The sequence below is a fragment of the Clytia hemisphaerica genome, unplaced genomic scaffold (genome assembly GCF_902728285.1).
Source record: "Clytia hemisphaerica strain Z4C2 unplaced genomic scaffold, Clytia hemisphaerica genome assembly, whole genome shotgun sequence".
In the NCBI taxonomy this organism is placed as follows: domain Eukaryota; kingdom Metazoa; phylum Cnidaria; class Hydrozoa; order Leptothecata; family Clytiidae; genus Clytia; species Clytia hemisphaerica.
In genome coordinates, this window is record NW_027103852.1 from 1,333,396 (window position 1) to 1,347,010 (window position 13,615).

At 36.6% G+C, this 13,615-nt stretch overlaps 1 protein-coding gene across 2 annotated transcripts; it reads left to right on the forward strand.

Moving 5' to 3' along the window:
• The first annotated feature begins 415 nt into the window (after window positions 1-415).
• LOC136807971 (patched domain-containing protein 3-like) lies at window positions 416-11,810 on the forward strand. Of its 2 annotated transcripts, none has more exons than XM_067064597.1 (9): window positions 416-640; window positions 4,999-5,134; window positions 5,501-6,549; window positions 7,310-7,408; window positions 7,689-7,963; window positions 8,447-9,296; window positions 9,804-9,923; window positions 10,486-10,623; window positions 11,189-11,810. In XM_067064597.1, exons 2-9 carry the CDS (start codon window positions 5,058-5,060, stop codon window positions 11,539-11,541), a joined length of 2,961 nt encoding a protein of 986 aa, XP_066920698.1. In that variant the 5' UTR covers window positions 416-640; window positions 4,999-5,057; the 3' UTR covers window positions 11,542-11,810. The 2 variants fall into 2 exon arrangements, with proteins under 2 accessions (XP_066920698.1, XP_066920699.1); XM_067064598.1 differs by lacking the exon at window positions 416-640 and adding an exon at window positions 2,465-2,575 and having other exon boundaries at window positions 11,189-11,786.
• Window positions 11,811-13,615: the final 1,805 nt, after the last annotated feature.

Consider the following 13,615-nt stretch of genomic DNA (forward strand, 5'->3'; position numbering starts at 1 on the left):
ATTTTTGTCGTCTGAATTTTTTCGTTCTAGGCCTAAAAATGATCTTAATTTCACCATTTTAAGAGTATTTTTTTGTTTTTTTCCTAATAAATTGGGAGTTTAAGAGTCTTCAAAGCCTGAAAATGTTCTCAATTTGTTCTTAATTTTGGCCATCGAAGTTAATGTTCTTATATAATATAGTTTGTTCTTATAAAAAACATGTATTTGCATTATGCATTATCATGAGTCTTCATGGGGTATACATGAGGGACAAATTGATTGAATTAAATACTTAGTTATGACTTTTTTCTTTTTATGAAATTTTCGTAAAGGGCGGTTTAAGTCAAGCAGAGTTTTTTTTTGAATTTTTTTTTAATCGCGAAAGGACGCTTGCAGAGATAAAGTTATGTTTTGAAAGCTGAAAAAATTGAAATAAGTTTTTTTTATTACGAAGGAATTGAGAAAGATAATTTTGGACGTTGTAATTGAAACGCTTTTTGCATTTTTTATTTCATCCATATCATTACAGTGGCGTAAATTCTGGATTTCTGGATCCGAATTGTATTAGAAGGATCTATTTAACAGACCCTCTTAAGGAGAGTTTTCAAGATTGTTTTGTTTCGTGGTTTGATTTCAAGCTGGTTTAAAAATGATTTAAAAGGTACTTATTTTTCTAATTAACATTCTAAAATCACTTCTCAAAAATGTTAACTTTCGAATTTGATTTAATTGCTAAGGAGGAGCTTGTTGGATCTTGTTCCTTTGTTGCCTCAATCAAGTTCCCAAGATAACCAAATTGTAGTTGAAAATTTGACCAGCCAGCTTATTAACCAAACAAAATATATAAACTGATTCCCAAGATAGTGCTTTGATTTCTTTAGCCTTAATTCCACGCTAAAGTAAAAACAAATCCACACATGTATATTGGTCAGTCTGTCAGTATTACCGTGAAATAGCCTATCAAGTGATAGGTGTATTCTCTACCCTTAGATCTTTTTCTTAGAAGGTTGCTCTTCGAAGTAGTTTTCGAGGTTGGCATGGGTCAAATTTGTTCCCCATGTATTGCTCAAAATCTAGGTATCTTTCCCATAGTTTTTGAAAATGCTAGTTTCATTAGAAATTGCCATTATATTTTTTCATAAATCCATGTAAAAGTTTTGCAATTCGTTCTTTGACTTAGTCGTCAAGTAAACGATAAAGCGCTTTCACAGCATTAATCTTTGATACGTAATTCGGCGGGACGCTGGCGTGACTAAGTGACTAACTGTCGTAGCACCTTAGCTTTATAATATTTGTATGACAACTTATTTGGGTAAAATTGTATTTTCAAGCCCCAGTTTTCAAGTCTCGGAAAACTGTGTGCCAAAAAAAGAAGCTTAAACCCAGTACAGTGGAACCTCTAATTAGCGGACACCATCGGAGAAAGGGGTTAATGTCCGCTAATTAGAAGTGTCTGCCTTTTAGAAACTTTTGATCTCGGAGCTCCAATTTTGTAATTAGGCTATCCCAGGGTGTCGAAAATACAAAATTGGGGTCTAAAGTACTTATCTGCAGATACTAGGCCATAGAAGAGCTCGAGTGACTGGCAAGAGGTTAAATCGAGGTGGTGGGTACGGACTTGAAGTACCAGTGATTTATAATTCCTTTGGCCCACCTAATTTCGTTGAATGGGTCAAGGGAAAACTGGAAATTTGTAGAAATGATTTGAATAATAAGACTAATAAGTGCTTGAAATAAAAATATCTAAAAACATTTTTTTCAATTTTGGACGTCTGTGACCCGCTTGATATTCAACGTTCGCTAATTGGAGAGCTAAAATAGGGGTTTTGGACATTTCGTGCGAAAAAATTTGTTCGCTAATCAGAGGGTCCACTAATTGAGTGTCCGCCTTTTAGAAACTTTTTTATGAGGATTTGACTAGGAAACGGCCGGGGAAAATTAAATTGTCCGCTAATCAGAGGTGTCCGCCTTTTAGAGTGTCCGTTAATTAAAGGTTTTACTGTATATCTATTCATGAGTCTGTTTGCTTATTCTGCAAAAACATTACACAGCTCCATTAAAAACATTGCAGTGTTTAAACGAACAATTAAGTTACGTCACGCGCTATCTTTTGTTTTGATGATTGGTTGAATAACTACAATCTTTATGCAAGCTCAGCGTTTTTGAAGGAGTAATTCGGAAAAACATAATGTCAATCTGGCTTTAATGATCTTAAAGTAATACCTTTACATCTCATTAATTAGATCTCTGGCATCTATTTTCGATAATAACCTTAAGGGGGCTCAGATCAATTAGTATTTGTTAATCTTGCTTCATAAAAGCGTGGTATTGATGATTGAATTCATTGAGATTTTTTTGATCAGTATTTGCAACAGAGAGGAAAATTAACTGGGTTTAAAGACCAGTGCTTCATTAAAGCGTGCTGTATTGATAATTGAATCTGTTGAGTTTTTTATCAGTTTTTGCATCATCTTTGATAGCATTCGTGTTTCAATCGAGTTGTGTGACCGTTTGGGTCTGAAATAATCTTAATTTTGATTTGGGAGGAAACTCTATCCTTTCCTGACTCGCGAGTGGCAGGATATACTTACTCAAGGTACGGCACCTGATCTCAGGCTTCGGTCTTCAGCTTATCACTTCCTTTTGTGTCTAGTGCATTCTTTTTGTTTTTTCTTTTTTTAATTCTTTCTTCCAAAATGTATGTTGGGTTTTTATTACAGATTGTCATGGTTAGTCGCTAGCTTGTATCATCTTCAGTGCATATAACTTCACTATATTTCTCAAGTAAGAAAAAGCGAAGCCGAATTTTTGCGCCACACTTTTATAATATGAAGGACTGAAGAACGCTGTTTGAACGCAGCATTTTTTTCGAAATCTGGCAATGGATTTTACAGTTACAGTCGCTTATTCGAACTTCTATTATTCGAATTTTTCTATAATTCAAACTTGTTCCCAGTCCCCATCAAGGAGAAATCTTCTTAAAATACTTTATTCAATTCGAATCTCTCTGTAATTCGAACAAAAAAAGATTCTCCCGCCTTTAAGAAATAAGTGACATCCAGGAGTTTGAATTCTATTCCCCTCGTGGTTTTCCATTCAATGGCCAGGAGTGATTTCATTGCAAAAACAGACTATATACAAGAACACAAGGCTTCCATAACCGAAATATCAAGAACGAGTTAAGAATATTTTAAGTCTAAAAACTCATTTTCTTAGAAAATTGCACAAAAATACTCATAAATAGCTAAAATAAGAACATTCTTAGACTTTTTCAAAAGATTAAGAACATCCAAAGGCTTCAAAAATTTTGGATGGTCTTATAGAAAAAACGTGTAACTTTCGAAGATAAGTGAAATGGTCTTAAAGGGACATTTAAGTAGTAAAATGTAAACATTGCGGAACCACGTGTCATTAAAGAGAACAATTAAAATCACGTGTCCAAAACAAACTTGTAAAACAATTGAACAATCAAAATTAGCCATATTTGGTTTGATTTTTTATTTTGACATGTGACATTTGTTTTGATTTTGTATCCGCTGCATATAGTTTGTTTACAAATTTCGCAAGTACTGTTATGTCCCTTTAAAAGCAGGTTTACGAAATTTAATTTGGCTATATTTTCTATGGAAAAACCCTGGTTTTTGCCATCAGTAACAAAACTTTTTTTTCTAGCTTGAAAAACCGGGGTTCCCACAGAAAACATTACGTAATGAATATCATGAATAATTTTAATTAGTTCGAGTCGTTTGATGATTTACACGTATTTCTTTAAAAGAGCATTTCACATTTTTGAAAGTTTTGGATGTTCTTAACTTTTTGAATTTAAAGTCTAAAAATGTTCTTCACATGCTCTTATTATTACCATTATGTGAGTAGGATAATTCCCTAAGAAAAGGTGTTTTAGAGTCCGCAAAGCCTTAAAATGTTTTTAACTTTTTCTTAACATTTTGGCATCGAAGTCTTATGTTCTTATATAGTTTGTTCTTATAAAAAATAACGTGTAGTTTTCAACGATGAGGAGGTTACGAAAGTGGATGATTTTTGACAGCGTTTATCAATCTTCCATGTATCTTACTTTTTGAATATTGCGAATTCAATTTGGTATTGTCTAGACTTGTAGCTTGTGGTCGTGTTCTATCTGTTTGATTTTTATGAGGACACAACAAAACTTTTTTTTGGATATGTATCGATAGACCAAAATTTTCTCGAAAACAAATCATTTCAAATCCCCAGCCATAAAAAAAGCATTAATTACTAACCCCCTTCGAGTTTTGGTCCGTTATATATTTTAACCCCCAATGGCTAAAAGATTCCCACCGGGTCTGTGAGAGGGGGTGTTACAAGTGAAAAAGATAATTTTTTATTATAATTTTCAACTCCAAGTAGTTTTTTTTGGAATTTCAACATTTTCTTTTAAAACTGCGCCCTCGTCAAATGCTCCTAGTCTACTTCACTGGACTCATAGCGTCATCAAAGATTATCAAAAAATAAAGCTCAGCAAGAAGTACTACACTTTATAAACTAAACTCATATAAAAGTAACATTTTAAGCCTCAAAGGGTTATAATCACAGTGATGGTTTGAAAACGAGGCAGTGATTTAACCTAAAATAATGAAACATGTCTGTCCTTTTTAATTAACTATGCTTACAGTTTTCACGGCTTTCCAATACACTGTGTCCAAAAAAAGCGGAGCAGCACTGCCATAAAGAAATTCTTTTAAATTTTTAGATTTTAATGTCCCATTTTGAGTTCTTTTTTACAAAACTTTTCAGTGTCACAGACCCACTTGGACCCCAGCACCACTGGAAAGTTCTGCAAATATTGGGATTTCAATAGAAATTTCTATCCCCACTGAGGAAAAATGTCCACCGGGGCTGTGAAACGGGGATGTTCAAATGCTAACCTTAAAGTCAAATCCTATAATAGTTATCATTCCCCTCCTCTATTTCAGTCCCAGGAAAATGACCTATAGTTGTTAAATGTTGACAAGTTTTCTTTATACGGGTATTTCTTTTTAGGTGGCAGATTTTTTTCTTTAACAAATGAAAATGGTTGTTGATATTTGAAGAGACTTTCCATGAGCAAAATAAGTGATTCAAATTCTTCGTTCACAAAAGGAGGAGGTGGAGAAGGTGAAGACCCTAACATGGCAAGGTAAGCTGGTTCACTTACAAATTATATAAGAACATAAATATTACTGAAAACAAGTCAAAAGAACATTTTAAGGCTTTGCGGACTCCATAATACCCAATGTCACAACTTGATAGAGGGGTTGAGAATATCCATGAATTTTGTTCTGTGCACCCTGGATATACAATCATCTTGTCCTGTACCCCCCTCCCCGACTTAAAATTTTACTGTATGTAGCAGTCTTGAAGATTTATATATCGGACGGAAGATAGAGACAAAAATACTATTAGATGCTAGAAATTTCCAACATGTTTCAGCCAGGACCGTTTTCAAAGCCGATTGTTATGAATAATCAGAAATTAATTATTAGTTTCTCTCTGTCTTTTTTAGAAATGGGAATTGCTTCTACCGGTTGTGGATTCTATGGATCCGATTCTGTCGGGCAATCAGCGATTTTATCGAGAAAATATTCGAGAAACATACTCGATTCATTACGAAACATCATTCGAAAGTCATTATTGGGAGTTTCTGTTTTGTGGTGTTGATGGCAATGGGGGGCGTTTGGTTTAACGCCCTTCAGCGTAACGAAGAACTATTTATTCCACAAGGGAGTGAAGCTTTCAAAAAACTCGATGAAGCTAAGGTGCATTTTCCAGACATTAAGTTCAGAGTACAGGACGTTATCCTAGCTAGAAGCGACAGCAGAAACATAATAAACGATACAGACTTGTTTATCAAAGCACTTGAACTACACAAAGAAATAGAACTTTTAGAAAATTACGGTAATGTGTGTCTACGCGACAAAGATAATAAATGTATGGTCGTAACAACGCTAGAGATTTTTGATTATAATTCAGCAGACATAAACAACATTGAGACTAAATTCAATACGTGGTTACGAGATTCGTCTAAATTACTTAGCAATGGTCGACCTGCGGAACTGAATTTCCCAAACATACTCGGTAATTATAAAGACCGGAATATAACTTCGGTACCACGAGATTATACGGAAATTGTTTCAACTGATGCTGTCCGGATCACATATTACACAAAATATGCGGACACGTCCGGTGATAATTACGGAAGTATTATAGCTTGGGAAGACCGGTTCATTTCAAAATGTGGGAAGGTTCGAGATCAATACGAGGACCTGGGAATGACGTTGAATTATTTTGCCGCTCGTACCAGGGACGACGCTATCTTATCAAGCACGGTCGGTGATTTACCTCTTTTCAGTGTGGCTTTTATACTGATGGTTGCATTTTGTTTGCTTGTGTTTTTCCGTTGGAAGAACGTCGTCACAGGTCATCTAACGGTGGCCATCTGTGGTATTTGCGTTATCATGTTGGGCGTTGGGTGTGGTTTTGGGCTCGCCATGTGGATTCAAACGGATTTTGTAGCGTTCACTGGAATACTTATGTTCTTGATTCTTGGTATAGGTAAGGCAGATTTTTTTTCTGACTGCTTTTAAGAGAAGTTTCTCAATATAGCTGTGTCTAAATTACAACACTTATTAATGTCGGAAGCCTCTAAAGACTCTGAGAAATTAAAGAAAAAATATATGTTGAATTGCGACAATTTTCGTTGTACACATTGTTTTCATAAGAACATCCAAAATGTTCTTAACAGGTTCTTATTTTCACCATTTTTAAGCAATTTTGTCCATTTTCCAAAGAAATTGGGTGTTTTTGAGTCCCCAAAGCCTTAAAATGTTCTTAACTTGTTCTTAACATTTTGGCCATCGAAGCCTCATGTTCTTACATAGTTTGTTCTCATAAAAAAACAGGTATGTGATAAAAAGCGACATAATTTTAACTTGTTTAAAAAAATGGACTGAAGTACTTATTGTATTGAGCATCAACAGTCAAACTTTCGGACAACGGTTTTCCAAAAAAAGGGTCTTTTTCCTTCGCTCAAATTTACTAAAATTTGAGCCGCACTACATGTAAATCGAACATCCCCGAGTCTTAAGATTAGTATACTTTTTCGACCGTAGCTGCCAATTGCCGCGCGGTTATTTTTGTCCATTTTACCAACCTAAAACCGTCCCAGTCTTGTTTTTGCGCCTATAGACAATAGAAAAAGGTGTACAAAAAAGATTGGGATCGAGATTAAGGGGATAATTAAATAATAAAGTGGCACGTGCCTGACTGCGCAACTACAGTCTCAAGGTTGATGCTTTATTCTTCTCTTCCAAAGGTATGGACAACATGTTCATCATTGTGGAAGCTATGGAGTCTGTCGATCCTGATATTCAAGGAGACGAGCGATTGGTCAAAGCCATGAAACATATTGGAGGTAGGTTTGCAGAACCTGAAACCAGATCGTCATTGTTTTCTGCACACCACGCTGAAGCTGTAAAGTGATGCGTTGAAACCTAATTTTTTGAACTCATTGAGATAAATAAAGTCGGGGGAGTAATGACCAAACCATTGAAGCACCAGCTAAACAAACAACACATTGTTACTATGAGTTTGTTCAACCTGTCTTTAATTTCCTTGATAAGATACTTAGATGTATAATTTGGATGATTGATTAAGTCTTTTACTTAATCCATTTCTCCTTGTTGTATCTCTAGGTTCTATTACCATGACAACGAGCACCGATCTGGTCGCATTTGCCGTTTCGACAGTCTCTGATTTCCCAGCTGTTCATTTATTCTGTGTTTACGCCGCTCTTTCCATCTTTTTCGCGTACGCAATGCTTATTACGCTGTTTTTGGCGCTCCTTACGTGGGATATTCACCGCATTGAGAGGGGACAACGTGATATCTGTCCGTGTAAAAAACCAATCGAAGAAGCAAAGAGAAGTCCGAATCCGTGGCTGAAAACTGAAGAAGATTTCTCCAAAAGGGTAAGGGATCCAAAACGAACGTTAAAACAACGTTAGAGCATGAAGGTGTTGTTTGCAAGCTATATTTGTAAAAGAGTTCTTCTGCAAATCTAGCCATTACTAAAATGTTCTCAAAGTCCTCTTAAGTTTTTGTTTGATTGTAAAAATAGATTATGTCATCAAGACTCAAGATTGTTCTACATTCTTTCTTTAACATGTATGTTTAAGGAGTTTATTCGATCTTTTGCGGCTGGGTTAGATTTGGCTTTTGTAGACCTTTTCATAAATTACATTACGAACATCATTTGCCTCGTTTTGAAATTATTACCATGGTGATTAACTCCCAGTGGATTTTATTAAAACTACCTTCTATTCATGAAAAGACATTTAATGTCTCAAGAGACATAATCACCATATGGTAATTGTTTGAATACGAGGCAAGTGATCTTCGTGACGTAATTTATGAAAAGGTCTATTGCATTCATTCATTTTATTTTCATCCAGATGTTGAAGAAATGGGGAAATTTTTTAATGAAGACACCGACCAAAATATTCGTCTTCTTGGCGGCTTGTGGTCTTCTAGCTGCTGGGATTTACGGTGCAACAAAAATCACACAGAAATTCGAATGGAAGAAACTTAGTCGTGACGGATCGTATTTCCGGAATTATGCCGATGCCCGGGATACCAAATTTCCGGCTGGTTATGACGTGTCTGTGATCTTACCTGAAGATGGAACAACTTTTGATTATAGCACAGAAGACGATCAGCTAGCGATTGTTGCACTGGATACCATTGCGGAAGAGAATTCAAAATTCGAATCAATGACTTTGAACTGGATGAAAGGTTACCGTGATTGGGCATCTAACATGAACATAAGTCTTACACAAGGATCTAACTTCTACAATAACTTAACTGATTTCCTATCCGTCGTTCCTATGTTTGAGGCGGACATTAAGTACACTAAGGGCGTTGATGGGCGGGCCAACAAAATCACCGCCTCAAGGGTGGTTTTCTTTTACGAGAACAACAATGACGCAATAAACCAAGCTGAAGCAATGAAGACAATCCGATCCGACTTAGATTTGAAATCCAATATTACCGGAATATATCCGATTTCAATCATGTTTATTTACGCAGAGCAGTTTGCTGCTGTTTTAGACGACACCATTCGGAATCTGGCAATCGCTGGTGGGACCATTCTCGTCATTACTATCCCATATCTGATCCACCCTGGAATTACCGGGCTGGTGTTCCTGGGATTCTCTAGTCTTTTATTTGAATTGTTGGGAATGATGGCGGCGTGGGATGTATCACTTGATGTCATTGCCATGATCATCATCATCATGGCTATAGGTTGGTGACTTCCCAGCTGGCACACAACGTTGTTTCAACGTTCATCTAACGTTATATGGACGCTGTGAACGTTAAACGAACGTTGAAAGAACGTTGTGTGCCTGCTGGGTTCTTTGATTAATTTGTGGTTTTTAATTACATATTTGGTGAGCAAATGACTCCATTGTCTTTCAAGCCCAAAGGGCTAGATGCAAGACTCCTGGATAGGAAAGGAAGCCACTTATTTCCCATCCAGAACGCTCGAGCTTGGTTTTTACACAAACACCGGATTGAAAGTAAAATATATCGCTAGATTTAAAAAAATGAAGTCCTCAAAACCAAAGGAACCGCTAGATACAATCCATTGTCATGATTACGGCGCGTTCTGGATGGGAAATAAGTGGCTTCACTTTTTCTTGCCTGTGAAAGGTTAAAGGTTAGAGGTTCTACACTAGCCCTTCGGGCTTCAAATTCAATGGTTTGAACACTGCTTTTAAATGAAATTTTTATCACTCTTTTTTTGTGTAGGTTTCTCTGTGGATTACACTTGCCACATTGCACACGCGTACATGATATCTCAAGCTGAAACACCTGAGAAAAGAGTCGTCGACGCGTTGTCTACTATGGGAGTCAGCGTTCTGAACGGAGGTAAGATTTAGTATTGAATGTGGTTTGCTGTTTTGGTTTCATTAATCCTTTATCATAGGCCCGGCGGAAGCGGGTAGACTAGGGGGACTTCAGGCTCCCCACTTTTGAGCGAATGAGATATTTTTCTCAAATTCCTAGCGAATTCTATCTCATTTTGAGCCTTCAGCCTCCCCACTTTTACGGTTGTTCCTCCGGGCCTTTATCAGAAAATTACCCCTTTATAAACTATGGGCACCAGCCTTCTGAACGGAGGTAAATTTTTGTTGAATAAGATTTTTTTGCTTTGGTTTGAGGTTAAAAGCTTTACAAAGACAATAACAATAGAATATAATATATTTTGTTGTCAATAAAATGATGACAAGAAATTAATTTTTTCAATGTCTTCCTCGCATTTCCCCCCTTTAAATTGAATAGAAAAGAGTATGAAGCAGATGCACAAATCAAATGAAAAAGTCCTGTAAGAGTCAAATTTAATGATTATGAAATTTTTAAGCAAATAATTTTTCCAAGTACAAGACCATTTTTAAATTCAGTACAACTTTTATTTCCAATCTCTCATTAGGTGTGAGTACCTTCTTGGGAATGTTGATTACGGCTTTTTCCGGTGCTGAAGGTTTCCGCATTTTCTTCAAAATGGTGTTCGGAATAGTGGTGCTCGGTTTAATTCATGGTCTAATCTTCTTACCCGTCCTTCTTTCAAGTAAGTACTTTAAACCTAACATTCTGGAGGGCTAGATGTCTTGCTTTGGCTGAAAAGTGTGCCATACCTTATCGGGGAAAACTTTGTCGGGGAAAAGTAACGAAATTTCGGCCAAGTGAGGAATATTTTTCCCCGACGAAAATTTTCCCCGACAAAGTTTTCCCCGATAAGGTACTTCGGATGGAAAGCCTACCTAGGTCACGTGACCATTCGTTTATGTTCCTCACATCACAATGCAAGGACATTTTATTTTTTGAGACCACGGGATTTTAACGTCAAAGCGCGTCTTGAATTCAGAAGACCATTTGTTAAGCTCATTTGCTATCTATAACCTATTAATAGGCCATTTCACAGTCAGAATGGATCACAGGTAATCAGGACTGATTGCACCTCCATAACGGCCTTTTGTTTCCTGGAAGCAAAAATCTTCAAAACATTTTCAAAACTTTGGACCAATAGTAAGCCGTCATTAGCGCGCAGTGGTCCTGATTACCCATCACGCTTTGCGACTGTGAAATGACCTATGAAACTGGTCTAACTTTTTCAACTCTCCTTTTTTATTTAGTTTTCGTTCGTCGGGATTTACGAGAAGACATGAAAGAATTTATCAAGAAACACGACGACGAGGAACGACGAAAGTCGCAAAAACGATTCCAAAATATGTCGGAAGCCGAGAAACGACGACAATCAGTTCAATACCGAGGATCAAAACCGACTTCTCCCGACAACGATTATAAAATGTACGGTATCGCCGAGAATGGTGACGTCAAAGAGAAAGAGCCAATCAGTGATAAAGTTCCAGAGAAACAGCCAATGAGTGATGAAAAAGATTCGAATGGCGTTCCAAACAAAGGGTATGAGGATGGAAAACAAGGCACTGAAATACCGATTTATTACAATAACGCGTTGGCAAGTTAATTCAGAGTACAGACAACTTACAATGAACGCTCGCATTGATGCAATGATTTTTACAGTAAATATACAATACTGAAATATGCTTTTATAAAAAACATTATTCAAGCTCAGGACAGAATCAACCGTATGAGTGCAGTCAAAAAAGTTCAAAGGTTCTTTAATATTCATCTCAAATCTTATTGATGAAAAACATCAAAGTGTTCTGCGAAACTTCTCTAATTCGGTTCTTTAACTTAAGGAGGATTGTATTTTCAATGTTCCAGAAAAAAATCGTGCACCCCCTGTTGAGGAGGTCCATTTCCGTTCCAAGGGGGGTAAGGTTTGAAATGCAGTGGAATTCCATAAGGGTAGACCAAAATCTGTCAAAAATTAGCGGAATTCCAAGGGGGTAATGATTGAAAATTTGTAAAAATTCGGAATTCCAGAGGAGTATGATCCTAAAATTGCCTGGAATTCCAAGGGGGTAGGTCACAAAAGGTTGGACCTCAACAGGGGGTGCACGTTTTTTTCTGGAAAAGCCCAATATCATTGAATAAGGATTTAAGAACAGATTTGTTTAAATGTGTTCATCATCATGGGTTCATCACCTACTCTTAGGTGCCAAATAAACGGGGGGGGGGTTCGAATAAATGGGGGGGGGGTTGGAAAAATTTTTCAAATTAAATAAACGGGGGGGACCTAATTACCAGGGGGGTTGGAAAATGGACCTTTAAAAACCCTAAAAAGGGTCAAAATAGACTAAATTTAGGCTTTTTAAACAAGGAATTTTCCTTTTTGTAGCTGGGAATTAATAAACGGGGGGGTCCTAATAAGGTCCGGGGGGGTTGGAAAAAAATCGAAAAATTAACAAGCGGGGGGCCCGTTTATTTGGCACCTAAGAGTACATGGTTAGAGATATTTGACGTACAGAAACAATCATTGAGTTTCCTAGGCAAGAAAAAGTGAAGCTACTTATTTCCAAACGTCCTAAAACGCGCCGTAATCATGACGACGGATCGTATCTAGTTGTTCCTTTGTTTTTGAGGACTGTATCTTTTGAAATCTGGCGATAGATTTTAGTTTCAATCCCGCGTTTTTGTGAAAACAACGCGTTGGTGTTCTTGGTGAGAAATAAGTGATTTCATTTCCTATCCAGTCTAGCCCTTTGGGCTTGGAAGTCAATAGGAAAAAACCTTCGATGGTCCTGAGTGATTTAACTTCCAAATATTTTTGTAATTAACTTTTTTTCCAAAGTTGAAATATGAAAAATTGAAATCTCTTAAAATGGGTTTTTACGTTATCATTCTAATGTTTTCTAGCTTTAAAGTCAAAACTATCAATTGAATATCTCAACTTTTGGAAATAGTGGGACAAAAAAAGTTTTGTCCAGGACTATGAAAAGGATCTACATGCCGAATATGGCGGATAACCTCTAACAAAAACTTTTATCTGGCACCCAAATACAGAAATTTTCATCCGACACGCTAAAGCTCTAAAGTAAACATCAAAACCCAACTATCATTTCTCTCCAATTGGAAATTGGGCTTGGGCGTGGGCGGTCGCCAATCCGCCATTGGAATATCAGATAACAAAATATCCAATCTTTTACCATTGTTTTCAAAGGTTTCGTTTTATTAAAACGCATATGTATATTTTTTGTAACATTTTAATATCGCTTCTGTTTTTATGTCAATTTGTTTTATCATATTTTGGAAAATAAACTTTACTCAATATAATTGGAAATGTAAGCACCTTAGTTCCTTCTTCCATTGAGTATGGAACTTTGATGATGGGGACTTTGCTGATGTACTTGCTGCCTCTCTACACGACTGATCTGTGCTTAGGCTTTCCAATGAATTGCATCGCTTAGAATTAAGCTTTGTATCAAGTGCGACTACTACCTGTCGAAATATCATTGCTCATAACTAAAGCATCTTGTATCAAATACTTGGACAGGCTTGGGAAGGGCTTCTTTTGCCTGCATGATTTTCCTTGTTTCGAATTTAAGCTTGTATGAAGTTCTTATACCAAAGAACTTTTTCTTGTAAAAACCTTTTTTAAAGCTCGCATCTAGTGCTTGTACGAGTTTTCAATTATA